At 37.9% G+C, this 19978-nt stretch overlaps 1 protein-coding gene across 1 annotated transcript; it reads right to left on the bottom strand.

Annotated features, from left to right (window-relative positions):
* Positions 1 to 12: 12 nt before the first annotated feature.
* LOC134675357 (uncharacterized) lies at positions 13 to 19957 on the bottom strand. The gene is made up of 5 exons (XM_063533567.1): positions 19056 to 19957; positions 9917 to 10072; positions 7907 to 8599; positions 7266 to 7792; positions 13 to 21 (listed from the first exon to the last, which is right to left on the bottom strand). The coding sequence occupies exons 1-5, from the start codon at positions 19813 to 19815 to the stop codon at positions 13 to 15; spliced, it is 2145 nt and encodes a 714-aa protein (XP_063389637.1). The 5' UTR covers positions 19816 to 19957.
* Positions 19958 to 19978: the final 21 nt, after the last annotated feature.

The raw sequence follows: 19978 nt of genomic DNA, 5'->3' as shown, positions 1-19978 counted from the left end.
CATTGAAACTTCTTATCCAAACTTGCGACAGTGAACTCATAGGTATGAAACAGTTCCTTTTTAGTTTCGATCCCGCCAAAAAGACAATTCGACACGATTTCTTTGCCAACAGGCTTCAAATTTAAACTTTCTATTATATCGCGACGTAAATAAGTCTTCTGTGCTCCCGAATCAATAAAGCATCGTACCGGTATACATTTCTTATCGCTTATAATATTCGCCATAAACGTTTGCAACAGAATAGTACTAGCCTTAAGGTGGATGTCTAGGGATGGGATGCCGATTATCAGCCAAAAGATGGCGTCACTGTGCACGAATTGTGGATTTTCACTATTTCTCCCAAAATACAAAGTTTCATAAGATGTGTTGATATGTGCGAAAACTATAAAAAATACTACATCTAAATCGAGACATGTTCAACTCAACATTGTCTCATTTCGTTATTACCGGAATCCAACTGCAAAATATTGCAATTTCTTGCATTCACGCACACTTACGTACTTAAAGTCACCTTAAAGTCAGTGTCAAATGTCAGCACATTCGTAATGTTACAGTAAAGTAACCTAGAGGGCGCAGCGGATGAAATGTTTATTGTTGAAAAAAGATTGGAAATTAAATAATAAATTCTTGTTTGAGCAACGATTAAGAATTACAACGCATTCAGAAGCAACTAATGTTTTCGACCATCAAATGTCATGTGCTCGTGGCACCCGTAGCCTCTATTTTGAAAAAAATCAGATTGTAGCTAAGATACATGGTTCAAACCCCGACAATGCCAGTTTTTTTTTATTTTATAATTTTAGCATTCTCTTTTGAATTATTTTAAGCGTATGTTATTCTTCGAAACTAAACTTACGTGAGTAAAATATTTTCAGTATTTTAATTATTTTTTAATAATATTATGGGAAGATTTATAAAAGTATTTTTATTTTCCGATTTCAAAGGATATAAATAATGATTAAAATAATTAAAAAAAAGTCATGCATGAGGCTAATTAGGATCGCAGAATAGGTATATAAGAAGTCAACTATCGACGAAGTATAGCTGGTCAAGCAGATCTTGTCAGTAGAAAAAGGCGGCAAATTTGAAAAATGTAGGCGCGAAGGGATATCGTTCATAGAACATTTGAATTTCGCGCCTTTTTAGGGTTCCGTACCCAAAGGGTAAAACGGGACCCTATTACTAAGACTTCGCTGTCCGTCCGTCCGTCCGTCCGTCCGTCTGTCACCAGGCTGTATCTCACGAACCGTGATAGCTAGACAGTTGAAATTTTCACAGATGATGTATTTCTGTTGCCGCTATAACAACAAATACTAAAAACAGAATAAAATAAAGATTTAAATGGGGCTCCCATACAACAAACGTGATTTTTGACCAAAGTTAAGCAACGTCGGGAGTGGTCAGTACTTGGATGGGTGACCGTTTTTTTTTTGCTTTTTTTTTTGTTTTTTTTGCATTATGGTACGGAACCCTTCGTGCGCGAGTCCGACTCGCACTTGCCCGGTTTTTTTACTGACAAGATTTGCTTGACCAGGTATAAAATAAGTTTCCAAAATTTTATTGAAATGATATACCTACATGAAATAATCAAATACAACACATTTACTTAAAATAACTTTTAAAATAAGGCATATAAAATTTCCAAAAAGATGAAACAAAATAAAATAAATACAAAAAGAAATGAGTCTTTGTTCGTGGTTTGAACCCTGTCATGCTGTTCAACTTGTTAGACTTATACTCAGTAGCTAAAAGCCACTAGACCATTTGACCATAGTAGACCAGGGCGAAAAATGCCTTCTTATTTAAGTAACCCATTACTGTCAAAAATATCAAGTTTGAATTGATTTGAAATATAATTTTTCATTGTCGAGTTATTGACATCCAAACGTTGCGAGCATGTTGTACTTTAAACCACTTGGCAACGTCGCACGGGGAATTCTTCTGAAAATGTATGTCCTTTTATATTTTGATATTTATGGATATATGAGGATTCTTCTACTTATGTTGCAAATTGATTAAATTATCGAGAGAAAAATGCTAATGCAAAGAAAACAAGAAATATCCGTTTCATTTCTCATGCTATTGATTCGGTTAAATTGTGTTCTAATGTATGGGGAAGACAAACTAATTATAGCCAGCCTTTTATGAATGTAGTATGATACCATAGGGTATGGTGCTTTACGCACACTAGCGTCCCTTCCCCTCCCCCTGACGCAACCCCCCCTTTTTGCATGAAATATGTCCCGGTACACAGTTTTTTACATTTTTTGAGGAAAGAATATATTTTAGGAAAAAAGTGTCAATGAAAGAAATAATCCTTAATAAATTCTTAATAAAAAAGGTCATATTCATTTTTTTTATATCATGCACCTAATTCATGTATTAGCTTGTCAAAATTCGAAATAACATAGTTTTTACTTAGGGTTCGAAACTCATTTATTACACGGTGTAACATGAGGAAACCGAATAATTTTAACAGCGTATTCCTGATCACATTTAGAGACAAAAATGTCCTATAAACTTTTTTGAAATTCGCCTAGTTTCAGAGTTAATACCAATAAAAAAAAAACAAGTTTCTATTGTTACATCCAATCCGCATTGGGCTAGCGTGGGGACTATAGCCCAAGCCCTCTCGCGCATGAGAGGAGGCCTGTGCTCAGCAGTGGGACGTATATAGGCTGAAATGATGATGATTGTTACATAGTTCAAAACGCCTTTTTGATGGCGATGTTGTTACTATGGGATTTAGTCTAAATATCCTTATTGATATGTCAAAAAGTGACAATTAAGTAACACGTTGCAAAAACTATGTTTACCGAAAAAAAAGTAAAAATCCATGTTAACTGACAAGTTTACCAATAACATTTACTTTTTATGTACATACATATATACTCAAAAAATTAAAAAAATTGCGGCCAAGTGCGAGTCGGACTCGCGTTCCAAGGATTCCGTATATTACACAATTTTTAACAATGTATTTTTTATTTTATTTATTTATTTATTTAGATATTTAATTCAGGGAACAAGGCCCATATTACAAATACCTTACAGACTAACATACATATGTATTTTATAAACTTAAAACTAAACATTATTTATGCGAAACGTGAGTGAAATCTTTAAAAAATCCGTAGGAGTCGGATCAAAAACTGTAATTAAGTCCGACTCACGCTTGACTGTACATTTCTAATAGGTTTTCCTGTCATCATAGACCTATTTTATGTATTTTTTCAAAATTTTAAACCTAGTAGTTTCGGAGATAAAGGGGGAGGGGGGAATAGTCATTTTTTGCCTATTTTCTTGAATAACTTCTAAAGTGTTTATTCGAAAATTATAAAAAATATATATTTGAGATCCTTACAATAAGCTCTTTCATTTGATATGTAACATGATATAGTTTGAAAATTTTTATTTTTTAATTTTTTCATTTACCCCCCAAAAGTGGCCCCCATGTTTAAAATTCATTTGTTTACAAACTTACATATGTGTACCAGATTACAACTTGATTGGTCCAGTAGTTCCGGAGAAAATCGGCTGTGACAGACGGACAGACAGACAGACGCACGAGTGATCCTATAAGGGTTCCGTTTTTTCCTTTTGAAGTACGGAACCCTAAAAACAAAAAAAAAAAATTGTTTTCGGCGAAATTGACCTAAACTCATACAAACATTTTTTCCTTCTTTTAATTTGACCTCAGAAATAAAATCTTTCGCATTTCTTGAGGACACCTTGTATAATAAGTGTTATAAAATGAATATATAACCTTTTTTACTAAGAATTTAATAAGGAACTATTTCTTTCATTGACACTTTTATCCTAAAATGTATACATGAGGTCAAAAAAAGGAAAAGATGTAATATGTGTTTAGGTCAATTTCGCCAAAAAAAAAATTTTTTTTGGTTTTTTTTTTAATTTTATGAATGAATTTGTATATAAAAATTGTCACTTAAAATGTTTTTTTTTTTCGTAAAACTTAGTTTTTGTAAAGTGTTACTTGTCACTTTTTGACATATCAATAAGGATATTTAGACTAAATCCCATAGTAGCAACATCGCCATCAAAAAGGCGTTTTGAACTATGTAACAATAGAAACTTGTTTTTTTTTTATTGGTATTAACTCTGAAACTAGGCGAATTTCAAAAAAGTTTATAGGACATTTTTGTCTCTAAATGTGATCAGGAATACGCTGCTAAAATTATTCAGTTTCCTCATGTTACACCGTGTATAATAAATGAGTTTCGAACCCTAAGTAAAAACTATGTTATTTCGAATTTTGACAAGCTAATACATGAATTAGGTGCATGATATAAAAAAAATGAATATGACCTTTTTTATTAAGAATTTATTAAGGATTATTTCTTTCATTGACACTTTTTTTCCTAAAATGTATACTTTCCTCAAAAAATGTAAAAAACTGTGAACCGGGACATATTTCATGCAAAAAGGGTGGGTTGCGTCAGGGGGAGGGGAAGGGACGCTAGTGTGCGTAAAGCACCATACCCTAAGGTATCATACTACATTCATAAAAGGCTGGCTATAATTAGTTTTTCAAAAAGCACAATTTGACCGAATATATGAAAGAGGGTCATTGTTGTTGTAAAAGGTGTGCAGGAAATGATACGTTTCTGCACTAGAGCAGTTTAGGTTCCAATTACAAGTACGATTTTATTATTCTTTTTACAATAAGCAATTGAAATTTGGGTATAAATGGATTTGTTATACAATTTCCATTCTGATATTTGACTCCCCATTCCATAAATTACTTTTGGCCAAATTGTTAATTGAAAATACCTACTCTCAAAAATACCTACTCTCAAAAATACCTACTATAAAAATGTATTTAAAAAAACACATGCATTTTACTTTCCTCGTATGCGAAATGAAAAGTAGAGTGTTTTAACTCGGGTGAAAGGCAGCATTTTTGAAAAAAAACCAGGCAAGTGCGAGTCGGACTCGCGCACGAAGGGTTCCGTACTATAATGCAAAAAAAAACAAAAAAAAAAGCAAAAAAAAAACGGTCACCCATCCAAGTACTGACCACTCCCGACGTTGCTTAACTTTGGTCAAAAATCACGTTTGTTGTATGGGAGCCCCATTTAAATCTTTATTTTATTCTGTTTTTAGTATTTGTTGTTATAGCGGCAACAGAAATACATCATCTGTGAAAATTTCAACTGTCTAGCTATCACGGTTCGTGAGATACAGCCTGGTGACAGACAGACGGACGGACAGCGAAGTCTTAGTAATAGGGTCCCGTTTTACCCTTTGGGTACGGAACCCTAAAAGTATCATCTACTAATGTTATTGTTATGCACAAGCAGAAGATATTATAGAATCTTGTTTATTTACAAGAAGATGACATTTTTCTCCACATACCTATAGTAACAGCACCAGTCATGGGACATTTAAGAAGAAATTTGGAGTATTTATGATATTTCCCTTATACATGTAACTGGTCTACCGCTTAGCGTGTTAAAAGATGAAAGTCCTATCCGTCTTTCATGTTTTAGGCGTGTTGTATCAAAGATATTGCAATGAGTTTCCACATACTTAACAAATTAAAACTATGTTTTTTTCTTCTCCAGTCATGGACACCAAAGCTCCAGTAATGGGCCCCCAGTAATGGACGTGGATCCAGTAATGGGCCCCCTATAATGGACATTGCTCTATCAGTATAAAATATTGAAATGGGGTATAAGTTATGGCAAAAAAATCAATTTTTGGTATAAGCTTTTATCGATGAATGTATTTTTCTTTCCACAGCCAATTATTATTGTATTAGATCCATCGAGACAATTCTAATATACCTAACACAATTAGTTAGGGTTTATTTCGATAAAATTCCCATGGCCACCTCCTGTCTCCATCATAAGATCAGGTCGATGTTATCATATATAATATTGCATTATCATCAGATTTGCATACTTAATTACGTACTTACAAAAAAATTCAATTGTATCGGAAATCGAAAAGTGGCTCAAATTCAGTTACCAAAATTTGACCCACACAAACTAACAGGGCAAGTTAAATAAAAGTTTGGAAAAACGATATTAATTTATGCGAAGTCCGAGAATACCTCCTGGTTGACGTATTTCGTAACTACATTTTACTTCTGTATTGTTTAAACATGAAATTATGCCATGGCAAGCATTATAATGTCAATTGTCCCATTATAGGAGGCATGCAGTTTTACAGCTCCTATAATGGGATTGGGCCAAATACCACTATTTTTTTTACATCTGTGGAGTCACAACATAGTGTGTTGTATACATTATCTCATGGTAAATGCAATTAACAAAACACATTCTAGTTTTCATCGAGTATTAATTAATTAAAATTTAATAAATTAACTCACCTCTCTTAGCGAAGTTGTTAAGAATTCGTAGTGGTATTTTTTTTCAGTGACACGACAACTTTTGGGTTGACGCCAATTTCTTAAAAAATAACCAAATTTAATGAAACTTTAAATTGAAACAGCTCTAAGACTCATATTTATGATAATATACAGACAGTGTTTATAAACTATTTTTAGATACTTATTTTAGAGGATTTGTGGTTTTTTGTCCCATAACTGGTTCCACGTCCATTATAGGGTCCACTACTATATATATTTTTGAGAAAAATATAGCTAGGTATTTTAGTTTAAAAATCATTGTTACAATAAATATAGGCTTTTCCAGAGAACATTTACCGAAACGAAAGCAGAATTCACAAGGGTTTTCGGTGGACGACCGTAACGCGAATGATTGTTTGGACTGACCTTTCTATAAATATATTAATGTATTTTATTGTGTAATAATCATAATAATTATTAAGTTATATTAAATCTGGGAATGAAATTATATCAGAAAGGAGATTCTTAAATGAGTAGGTATACTCGTAACATGCTTTGTGCATTAAATATACCTCCCTCTATTGAGTGAAAATAAAACAAAATACACAGGTAATCTGTGTTGCGGTTTTAAAGTGCCATCTGTTACACCTTTGACAAATTAAAAATGATTGCTTGTCAAATGAAGTCGCCATGTTAGAATTACACCGATACTATAAGCATCACTCACACAAACAAGCAATGAGGCAAAATTTTACCAATATTCAAAGGCTTTTTTCTTAATAATTTTAATCAAAATCTAGTATTTTTTTACGTTCTGCGAAGACAGAAATATATATACTACCCAAACATTACATATACAAGTGAAGAAACCCTATATAATAGGAGCTAGGGTGCCAAGAAAGTTGTATGAAAATCGAGCAAGGAGAACCACCTTAAATTGAGTTACGTTATTATTTAAGTCTGACGTTTCAATATCTGAAGTTTTATCATTTTCATTTTGACTTGACGTTTTAATGTCAGGGCACATCAACACAGAATGACGTTTGGAGCAGAAAAGGCATTTTGTGAAATTTCTGCATGTTTTCGAATTATGTCCCGTTTTTAAACAAATATGGCATGCTCCTTTTTTATTTAGCATATCCTTCCTAGCTTCATACGACATCTTGTTAGCTTTGTAGCACTCGAAGCTGCTATGCGATGCCTTTTCACACCAAACGCAACAAATCTTCTTACCTGCGTCTTCCGTTGACACCAAGCATGCCGCGGTAGGTTGAGTAGAAACGCTATGCAAACTGTCACCCGATGCTATCCCGCTACGCGCAAGCTGGATCCGCTCTTCCGACTCCACTTCGCGTTTCAGGAACTGCATAAGCCGGTTCAGATGATCGTCGCTCTTCTCCCCGAGTACGTGGGACCTCTGCCATGCTCGTAAAACAGATTCGGGCAAGGCGGACTCAACTAAAGGGAAAAGTAAAGCAGCGTATTTATCTATAGTGACACCTAAACTTTGTAGTGCTTGTAATTGCGTATTTAATTTATCGTATAAGTGGCCTAATTTATAGGAAGTATTACCTTTGGCTTGTGCTAATACAAGATTAAGCAGTTCACGCACATAAATGTCGATCAACATTTCGTCACGTGCAAACCTGGACTTCAATTGCTCAACAGCCTTCTTATAGTTAGCTCCCGACGGCGGAAAGCTCTCGACGATCTCTCGCGCTGGAGTATCTGGAACAGTGCATTGGTATAAGTACTGAAACTTATCTCCGTCGTCTATTGATTCGTCGTCGTCGATTTTCTGAAATTGACACCAAAAACCAATCCAGTTTTTCGTATTGCCGTCAAACTTCCGTAACTCAAATTTCGGTAGACGGAATCGTCTTGAATGACATGCAGAATTGCATGCCGACTTCTCACAACATTGATGAGATTTGTCCGTATTATTCGACTCATCGCTGCCGCTAAACTTGCGAGACCTCTTCTTGCGTTCGTTCTTCCGGGAAACGTTGTCGTACATGACTTTTATACGCTCCCAGTCGCTTTCATACTTATCGCTGGTCATGCAGTCTTCGTAAATTTCATCTTCAGTCATCTCGTCCGTTTTTAGCCATTGTTCTTTTATACGTTGGTCGACGTTGAACAAGGAATCGGCTCGAAGCTGGAGCTTGTTAAAGGCCGCGGTGATTTCGTCGATGTCGGTCGACTCTAATTTAGCCTCAATATCGTTTTTTGCGGTTGTAAATAGCCTCCTAGCTATACTTCTCTCTTTAAATAACTTTTCCATTATTTTACACGGTCGCCAGATGAAGGAAATGAAAGAAAATATAGCCCGAAAGAAAATATCCGCGAAACGTTTAGCCATTTATTTTAGAGTGACATATTATGATGTAAAGAATCATAAAAAATACAAATTTAAATATTTGTCAAAAATCTAAAGAGTTCGCAACACCAAGTAAAGCTTGTAATATGGGTACTAGCTAGCTTTAGGTAGTACTACTAGGCGACGATACATAGTATAGTATATTGATAAATACATGCTTATAAATATACATAGAAAACACCCATAACTCAGGATCAAATATCTGTGTTCATCACACAAATAAATGCCCTTACCGGTATTTAAACCCAGTCACTACCCACTAGGCCAGACCGGTCGTTCCAAATGCCTTCCATGACATCTCCATCCTTTAATTTTTACTTTTCTAATTATTTAAGTAACCGTCGTATCGTGCCAAATTGCCGATTCGTGCCACCAACATGAAAGAAGAGAAAATCCTCTTCTGTTCTCAATCACAATGTCAATGTGTTGTGTGTGTTGTGTTGTGTTCTTATGTTCTGAGGAGGAGGATTTAGTAAAATAAGAATATTCTTATTTTACTTTCTTTATTCTGTTTAACTTCTTTCTTCTATCCGTCGCCTTTATATCACCTAAAACGCGCAGTGGGTGCTGCGTGCGGTCTTTTTTTCTATTTTCCCGGATCCGGTCCGGATCCGGTGATTTTAACCGGATCCGGTAGCTTCTAAAAAGTGCCGGATCCGGCCGGATTACCGGATCCGCCGGACCGGATTGCAATCCCTAATGGCAGGTAACAAGCGCCAAGCTAAAAGAAAAAAAAACCGGCCAAGTGCGAGTCGGACTCGCGTTCCAAGGGTTCCGTACATCAAGTCCGACTCACGCTTGACTGTACATTTCTAATAGGTTTTACTGTCATCTATAGGTAAAGAACTATTTTGTGTATTTTTTTCAAAATTTTAGACCCTGTACTTTCGGAGATAAAGGGGAGGGATGGTCATTTTTGGCTTTTTTCCTAAATAACTTCTAACTTATTTATTACCTTTCTCATTTACCCCACAAAAGTGGCCTCCATGTTTAAAATTCATTTGTTTATGTTACATATCTGTCTTTGGGTCACTAATTTAAATATGTCCCAAATTTCAACTTACTTGGTCCAGTAGTTTCCGAGAAAATAGGCGGCGACAGACGGACAGACAGACAGACAGGCGCAAGAGTGATCCTATAAGGGTTCCGTTTTTTCCTTTTGAGTTACGGAACCCTAAAAAAGAAACATAAAAGAGACCCACCTATAACAGCCCCAATAATCATAGTATTCACTATAGAGGGCGCATCGTCTTCGAGGATTAGATGCGACAGAGAGGTCTCCAAGGGATCTATCAGCTTGGGTATGATGGGCATCGCCCAACCGATGGAATATCCTACGGTCAGGTTGCCAACGGTCACTGAAAGGTTAAAAGTTTGGTTACCCATGGTTACCATAGGCGTAGGTAGGTATAGTTCGTTTTTTTAGCATTAGAAAGAAGGTAAGCGATCTTGACATGTCTTTTAATTGAAAAACGCTTTTACAAATCAATAACTATTACTTATGAAAGCAGAAGAATGTAAATTGTTTCATATTTGCCGTGACTTATTTTCAAAACGTGTTTTTCAATTAAAAGACACATCATGATTGTTTACCTTTTTCTAATGCTAAAAAAACGAACTATAGTTGTGGTACCTTTTACTAAAAAGGGCACATATATAATATGTTAAAAAACCTAAAACGACAACATGAAAAAACAGAAATAATAAAAGCAGGACACGATAAAAAGAAATTATGGAAAGTCATCAAAAACGTAACAAGTATGAGTAATATGAGGTCGACGTCTCAAGCGCTTATAGCTGACGCTATAGACGCTCGGCAGACAGTAAATACAGCAAACAATTTTTTTGCGAATATAGGTAAAACGCTCGCAGAAAACACAAATTGTTATTCTCAATTGCCTACCTCTCAGAATACGACCCCTTACCGTGTGATAAACTCTAACTCCTTTGTATTAACTGATACGGACGAAGCCGAAATTGATAGCATTATAATGACTCTCAGAAATGACTGCGCTACTGGTATTGACAAAATCCCTTGTTCTTTTATAAAACAACATAAAAAAATCTTGACCCCTCCACTGACCCACCTCTTCAACTTGTGCATTTATACAGGCGTTTTTCCCAAAATTCTAAAAATAGCTCTCATCAAACCAATCCACAAAGGTGGTGATAAGAGTTGTATTAATAACTATCGCCCAATCGCTATCTTGCCATCTTTATCAAAAATATTAGAACGTGTAATATCTAAACGATTTGTTAAATTCTTAGACAAGTATAAACTCTTGGCATCATCACAATATGGCTTTAGAGCAGGGCTTTCAACGAACGACGCAGTTCACGATCTTACAGATTATGTTGTTAGACAGCTTGACTCCCAAAAAAAGTGTTTAGCTATATTCCTGGACCTGGCTAAAGCTTTCGATACTGTGACAATTCCAACACTTATTGACAAGCTAGAGTACATAGGAATAAGAGGTCATCCTCTAAGAATTTTTAAAGATTATCTTTCTGATCGAAAACAACGAGTTTCGATTGAAAACCATATAAGTGACGAACTCCCCATTGATTATGGTGTCCCACAGGGAAGTATTCTGGCCCCATCCCTTTTTCTGACGTACATAAATGACCTATGTACCCTCCCTATTCCAAATGGTAGAGTTATATCCTACGCAGACGATACAGCCCTACTCTTTAACGGCGATACATGGACTGACGTTTTCAAAAACGCGCAAGTAGGTTTAAACCTAGTTACCCGCTGGCTAAAAACAAACGCACTAACATTAAATACGGAAAAAACAAAATATATCACGTTCTCCTCAAATATATCTACCCAACCGTCCGATAACATCCACACTTTAATAGCACATAATTGTCCAGATCCCGACACGTCGCGTGTAAACCTTTGTCCTTATAATTGCCCAAAACTCAGTACCACTAACAATATCAAGTACCTGGGTGTTATTATCGATCAGCATCTTAACTTTAAAGCACACATCGAATCTCTGACATCTAGAGTTAGAAAATTAATTTATGTCTTTAAGAACCTAAGACATGCGGCAGATCAAACACTTATTAAATCAGTCTATCTTGCACTTTGTCAATCACTGTTAGTATATTGTATCACGTCCTGGGGAGGAGCAAACAAGACAACGATCATCGATTTAGAAAGAGCTCAGAGGGCAGTTCTCAAAGTTAGCACATTCCGTCCCTTACGTTATCCCACGACTCAATTGTTGACCGAGTGTAAAGTTCTGAGCGTTCGACAGTTATTCGTCTTGAACACTGTAGTAAAACAACATTCACTCATACCCTATAACCCCCAGATCTTATCTGGCAAGCGACGTGCTGACATAATTTGCACCAAAGATTCATTTCGCACCGCAAACACACGTAAGTTTTTTTGTTTCCTCGGCTCTTTCCTTTACAATAAATTCAATCTCCTATTGAATATTTACCCAATGCCCAGTAAAGTCTGCATAAAAGCGGTACAAACGTTGCTCATTGGCAAGGCGTACGAGGACACAGAAAGACTACTAGAAATAGTCACATAGAAGTTAAGAAAGATTTATATGTGTGTTGTACAAACTAATTGCTAAGTATGTCACCACTTAACGTTCTAAAGAGTAGAATATAGTCATAGTCATATAGTTTATTGTTATTATAAATAAATAATCATCTTGTTTGGTAAGCACTTCCCCACTTATACACTGACCTACAAAACGTGCATACCTAAGATACAAGTAAATGTTTACTTAGTTTAGGTATTGTTCAAATTTCCATTAGAGTTTAGAAAATACATATTTGTATCGGTATTAATATTGTTAAATTGATCTATACCTATCTTAACCTGAATCCATAAATTACTAGTATTTAAGTATAAATTGTATAATTACCATTGTATAAATCAAATTAGCATAAGTTTTAATGAATAAATATTATCTTATCTTATCTTATCTTATAATTATAATACTAAACTCTCGCATATGCATAGGTCTCCTGATGAACCTGGACAAAACGAAAGTTATGTTTTATGTTCAACGAACGTGTTGCTCCGGGACCTATTGCAGTACAACTATTGGGTGTCATTCTAAATCCCTAACAACGTAACAACGTTTGTCCTAAAGTCACTTGCCCTAACTGGTTTATCCTAATGGGCACATGCCCTAACGATAAATTGTCAGAACGATTATTTTCCATAATGTAAGGTTCTGAAAAATGGTTAGGTTTTAGAACTTGCTGCCACAAAAGTAGGTGAGGTTAGGGTTAGAACTGCGACCCTCGCAAAAAAGAAAATATGCTTAATAACATTAGGATAAATAATCAATAATTAGGGAAACCAAAATTAGGGTTTTTAGTGTTAGGACAACTGATCATTATGACAAACAATATTAGGGAATGCAAAGATAGGAGAAAAGACTTTAGGGATTCAGATATAGATCCGGGGCTGTTCTCGCCGTTATTCAGGAATACGTCTAAGTACCTCGGGCAAATACGCTGCAGTATTTGCCCGTAGGAAGGAAACAACTTCGAGAAAAGTCGAATAGAAGGATACAGCTGTGCTGCGCAGCATATGGGAAGCTGCGTCAAGTCTTTACGTCTTCAACCCCACACAGTCTGAAGACAAAAGTCTTCAATCAGCGCGTCCTATCCCGTGATGACATACGGAGCCGAAACATGGACAGAGTGGACACTCACGGTAGGACTGGTCCATAGATTTTATTGAAAGTCGCTCAGGGCTCCCTTCGGTCGTGTTTTAATTTATCGGGACTCGTTGCGAATTTCCTACTTTTCGCACTTAAATTGTATTGTAATGTACTATTACAGTACTTACGTCTGGTGCTACATTACGACACATGCTATATTAAGCACGTCAATAATTTAAAGGGTCATATGGTAATACGAAACTGTTTTAAAATTCGCCACTCGTTGCAAATTTCCTATCTTTCGCACTTGTATCGTATATAACTATAAACTAATAATGAACTAATTAGGTATTGAAGTCAACTTACGACATAATGCAATTTTGAGTTGCTTAAGCACATATAGACGAGGTTCCTTTTGCTGGAATATTTCTGGAAAAAATGTAAAGGATATAATTATGTAGGTATATAAACGGACTTACCTACCTCCCTCACCGCTCTGCCGCCTCACTTCGCTCTAGTGGACAGGCAGCCTTATGGCTCCTCTACACGATGGGCCAACGCCGGGTACTCCAAGGGACGCAGCCATGCGGTAGAATGAGATAGCAATATCACTTGCTCCCTCCAACGCATAAATGCGTCCCTTGGAGTGGCCGGCGTTGGCCCATCGTGTAGAGGAGCCATTAAGCTATGCCACAACAGACTCGCGATGTATACTGCCCTTAGAACCACTAGGCATTAATAACGACAGCAGGAGACACCTTGTTATGTCAGGCGTGGCTCACTTCGCGATTTCGTCGCGTCGCTACAAGTACTACATGCGGCCTACACCAATTTTGCTGTCTAACCATAGTAGTTGCCGGCACCGCCACGGGACGGAAACGGACACCTGCTCGCGCTTGCGCTACCTAGCGGTCATATCTGTCGTAATAGACGCGTTATGTTAGAGAGAACCTTCTGTATAATAATAAGCCATTAATAACAGTTTCCGTTGGTTGGGCCATCTTTAGAGAATGGATGAAGATCGGAACTTCCCAGAAGGACGTCCTATCGGACGCCTCAGATTGCTGGTGCGACATGGTGGAGGCGGATCTGCGCGAACTTCGAGTCAGCAATTGGCGAGAGGCATAGGCGTACCCACGGTGGGGCAAGGTGGGGCAGTTGCCCCACCCTGGTCTGTGGTCTGACGAAAAGCTAAAAAAATTTAGGAACAATATTAAGGCACGTAAGCCTACTTCTGCCCCACCCTTTAAAAAATGCTGGGTATAGTGCGTAGTTTTGTAACTGAGCCCGACCTAATCCTATTGTCTATTGTTAAGTAAACTCGCTCGTGCCACGTGCCACAACCACCTGCATAAAAACCTGCGTAATTCGGTTACTGAGTGCCGGCGAGTCGAACACTACAGAACCAGTCTAAAATGTGTCATCGAGATGCGTAACAAAGGCGCGTTATCGGGAGAGCGCACCTACACTGGTTTTTTGAGCGTTGGACTAGCCCGCGCTCAGGTGCCAAATAGAATGAGTATGACCTTTTTTTGCAGGTAAGTAGCACGTGCGGTTTTACTTAACAATAGACAATAGGATTAGCCGCCGGGCTCTGTTACAAAACTACGCACTATTCGCCTATGGCGAGAGGTCGCACAGGACCGAGAAAATTGGTACCTACTGTCTTGTGTCGGAGGCCAAGTCTCATTTTGGGTCGCTGCGGCAACGGAGTAAGTTGGTAAGTACCATGTACCTGGCATCTCTTTCGCTGTCCACTGTCAAGTTTTTACTTAATTAATTTGATAAAAAGCAGATCAGGAGCCGTATGCCTAACAATCATTGTAGTTTTGATGAACTAGAATATAATTTATCTTAAGCTTTTGACACTCGTGTGATAGTTTTGAGTGAGTTTTGACTTAGTGTTGCTTAGTGTCCCCGAACCGAAACCGAAGGTTCGGCTTTGGCTCTAGTTTCGGCCGAAACCGAAACTTATATAGACTTTTTTTTTTTTAACAAGCAGAAACGGTACGGTACGGTACGGATCTACTCTTACGGTAGATGTCGCTAAGGGTCCCCTTGACCTATAACATGGTGGAAAGATTTGCTGGCTAGGGATGAGGTCTTGGTGGCTCAGATGGCAGAGCGCTGGAGTATCGATCCAGAGGCCGTGAGTTCAAGTCTCACCCAAGACAGTAATTTTTCCACTTTTAAATTTATATAGACTTGTTAAAATCGTGGGAAAAATGTCATAAAACCGCTTTTATATGTGACGTCCCACGGGTAAAGGTACCTTATAGCGGTAATGGCACTTACGCTATGATTAAAGTCGCTCCATTATTACTGCGGCGCTATGCAACGTAAGCGCCAGCCGCCATAAGGTACCTTTTTCCGTGGAACGTCACATATTAAGAGTGCGTCGACCATCCAGTGGCGCCCTCATTAGGGGAATTGTGTTTTTTAAAAAACCAATTAATTTCTGTATACAAATCAGTATACCTATTTATGATGAGGATGATATTGAACACCATCAACAACAGACGGGGAAAAATGATTGGACATTTGTTACGGCACGACAACTTCTTTAAAACCATCATAGAAGGCAAGATAGAAGGAAAGAGAGGCAGGGACAGACCAAGACGTAGCTATATAGACCAAATAAAAGAAATAGCTGGTGTCGTGTCGTATCAAGAGGTCAAAGCTATGGCTTATGAGAGGGAGAAATGGAAAATACTCCACCGACAAGAGGATACCTCTTAAATTGAAGAAGAAGATACCTATTTATAGCATTGTCCTACTTGTTCACCAACTTATGGTTTTTGTCACACAGGTAGTTTAGTTTCAGAGTTTCATAGTAGATACGTAGTAGTAATGGTACCTACCTACCTACTTACCATTTCGTAAGTTTCAGCCCGGCCGAGCGGTTCGGCCATATTTTGGCCGAAACCGAAACTACGGCCGAAACATGATTTTTTTGTACGAAGCTGGCCGAAACCGAATCCGAGGCCGAATCTTCGGTCGGACACTAGTTTTGACTCAACTCCATAGATATAATATTTAATTTATAATATGACAGTGATGGGACAACTATAGATGTAATAATCTATAATATATATAGGTACTCTGTCAAGCCATTTCCGTCAGTAGAAAAGAGCGGCAAATTCTAAAAAATTGAAAAAATTGAAATCTTCGTAGGCACGAAGAGTTATCGTCCCATAGAAAATTATAATTTTGCGCCTTTAAAAAATAATGCTGACATGCGTCAAAATTTCCCCAAAACCAACAGAGTTGAAAGTTAGGTCATTAAATATGTACCTATTTCTCTGTACTTAATTTCGTTCTATGGGCACCAAGCGGAATTCCATTGCAGAACTGAGATATTGGTATTTTAGTCAAAATGTCGTCAGCCTTATTACCTAGGCAATAGAGTCCACCACCGGGCGAGCGCGGCAAATCATTCAGTGTGCTCGCCCGGCGGTGCGCGAACATCTACCCTGCAGCCATTAATTTAATTACTTGGACCCTATTGCCTACGTAATAAGAGTGACGACATTTTGGCTAAAATAGCAATATCTCAGTTCTGCAATGGAATTCCGCTTGGTGCCCATAGAACGAAATGAAGTACAGAGAAATACCTATCTAATGACCTAACTCTCACTCAACTCTGTTGGTTCTGGGGCAAGGCTCCATACAAAGTTGCCCATGGTCCTTTGTTTGACCGTCTATGGAAGCTCCATGGTTATTATTTTTTCACCACACCAGCTCGGAAAGGCTTACTTTGCACTTCAAAGACTAATAGCAAAGTTGTATTTTATTCACATGTGTGGCAAAGTAATCAAATGCAAATTTTGAGTTGTTTTCTTATGTTTGCTGGTAGAATTGACTTTTAAATGATAATTTTGGATGATAAATATTTATTAACATTCATTTTGAGTTGTTTTGGTTTGATTATGTTTGATATTTTACATTTAATATTTGCTTCGGGTTGGTGTGGGGAAAAATGTTGTGTTTCACTCGGGGGCAAATTTTGTTTAACCCTCCTGCTTTGAAACCCTCGCAACGCTCAAGATTCCATTTTTCGAATCACTCGCTACACTCGTGGTTCAATTTTGGAATCTTTCGCTTGCTCGGGTATCAATATTAGCACGAGCGGTTAAACAACAACTTTGCCCCCTTGTAAAACAAATAACTATTAAACATTAAGGTGCAGCTAGTAGGTTAAGGGAGCGGAGGTTTTAAAAAATCGTACCTCTTTTTAGATCACAAATATCTAGAGATGCCACGAATATTCGGCAACTATTCGGTATTCGGCCTATTCGGCCACTTTGCCGAATATTCGGTATTTGGCCTATTCGGCCACTTTGCCGAATATTCGGTATTCGGCCGAATGTTCTCTACTATTCGGCCAAATACCGTATATCAGTTATACCTACCTAAAAGGAAAAAAATACACAAAAAAATAACCAAAAGCTAGGTATTTTTAATTTTTTAAATGTATTCTTGGAAAGTAGATAGACACAAAGGTACGCGTTTGAGCATTTCTTGATTATAATAGGTATATTTTGTTTTTATCATGGGTCTGATTTGATTGACTCTAACTACATTCATTAATTCTGTTTAATATAAAAATATATCAGATTTATTCTTAGCAAACATTATGCTTTGTTAGCGAACAGTTTTCATAATAATTGTGACTCAAAATGTTCGCATGTGATGCCGAATATTCGGTCGCCAAATATTCGGTATTCGGCCGAGAGAGGGGCCGAATATTCGGTATTCGGTATTCGGTATTCGGCCAAATTCACTATTCGGGGCATCTCTACAAATATTACAATACGGTTGCCAAAAAATTAAATTAGTAATCTTGAGGATTTCCTAGTGACTTCACCGATTCTTATCCAGATTTTTTGAATTTCGCTCGATTATAGAAAAAAATATCAAGAGGATAGGTCTAGCGAAAGAATAGTACAGTCGCCATCAGATATATCGGAGCGGCCAAGGTGTTCACAATATCTGAACGCGCACTCTAATTCAAACTCGCGCCTTGACAATAGAGGCGTGTTCAGATATTTGTGAAGACCTTGGCCGCTCCGATATATCTGATGGCGACTGTTCCTACTTAGGGGCTGTCCATAAATTACGTCACCGATTTTTGACCCCTCCCCCTATAATCATCCAAAAATCATGCTTCAAATGACCCCATTTCCTCCTACTTCATGCTACCGTCATCCGATGTCCAGACCCCCCTCTAATTTGAAATGACGTAATTTTAGCCCCTTATATGATTTTTCTCTCAAATAAACAATCATTAGTATACAAGATAATTTTTATTCTATTTCACAAACATGGGGTTATTGTTATTTTTTTTTTTTGCTGATACTTCACTTTACTGTACCTATACCTATTGGAAGTGTCATGTGATCAAGCCAAAACAAAAAAGGTTCTTCGTTTGGCCAAGTGTGCCAAATGCCATACAGGGGTGGTATTCTATCTGTCCAATATCTATTGCGTCTCATATTTTACTTAATCAGAGAGAGTGAGACTCACTGACATTGGACAAAGAAATAGGGCAGGTGGCATACCACCCTTAAAAATATTCGAACTAAATACTAACTGCCTCAAATAATCTATCGTCTACCTCCTACTCCAGGATTTTTTGGGCAACGACACGGGGTTGGCTCTGAATTGGTACTCGGGTTTAGTACGTCTGTCATCTTACACATCAACTGATTGAGCTGGTCACTCAACAGTCCGACGGTCTCGCACATGTTTTCAACGAGACTTATAGATGGCATCACTGGGGTATTAGAAGCTGGTGATGCACGTCGGGATGGGGAAGGACAGTTCGATGTGCGGGGCGGCGTTACTGTTGGCTGAGGCGAATACATCGGAGGCGTCTTATTCAGCTGCACGGTTGGACAAGGCGGCGGCGGCGGACATGGCTTCGCCGACGGCGAACATGTGGGTGGGGGACAGGAGTTCGGCGCTGGAATACATGGCGCCGGCACCTGTGGCGGACACTTTGGCGGCGGTATCGGAGGACATGGAATAGGATACACGAGCGGAGGAGGGCAGCATTCCTCTTGCGTATTTTCACTGCAGGTTTTCCCGCTACACGCAACACCCGGCCACTCCTTACATGAGAATGTACATGGCGAGGGTTGCTGGTTCATTTTATTATTTTTGCCATCCTTGCATGCGGGCGGCATGTTTATGGGACAGGTTTTGTTGACGCATGTGAAGCTATTGTCCTTCATGACTACTTCTTTCGGTCCTTGTGTAGAGCAGTCCGGGCATGGACATCGTACTTTAATTACTTTGGCCTTGATATCTTTAATTTTTCCAGGGGTGTAGCAGCAGCAAGTGAAGTGGATCCATGATTTGCAAGACCCTTGGCACTGCAGGCCCGTTTTGGCCGTAACTTGGCGCTTGCAAACCATGCAAGGGTTTTTAATCCTTTTGGTGCAACATTCATTCATTATGAAAGCGGTATTTTGGTGTACTCTTAAATGAATAAAGGTGTTTTGGTTTGCGGCAGTTCCCTACATGGTTTATTGATTGGTTTTATAAACACATTTTTTACTTGATTTGTACATCTTTTATGACATGAATGACAGTTGACTGTCTCATCTCAAATTACAT

The sequence above is a fragment of the Cydia fagiglandana genome, chromosome 21 (assembly GCF_963556715.1).
Source record: "Cydia fagiglandana chromosome 21, ilCydFagi1.1, whole genome shotgun sequence".
NCBI lineage: Eukaryota > Metazoa > Arthropoda > Insecta > Lepidoptera > Tortricidae > Cydia > Cydia fagiglandana.
Note: the sequence above shows the minus strand (reverse complement) of the source record. Positions and strands in the feature narration are given on the sequence as shown.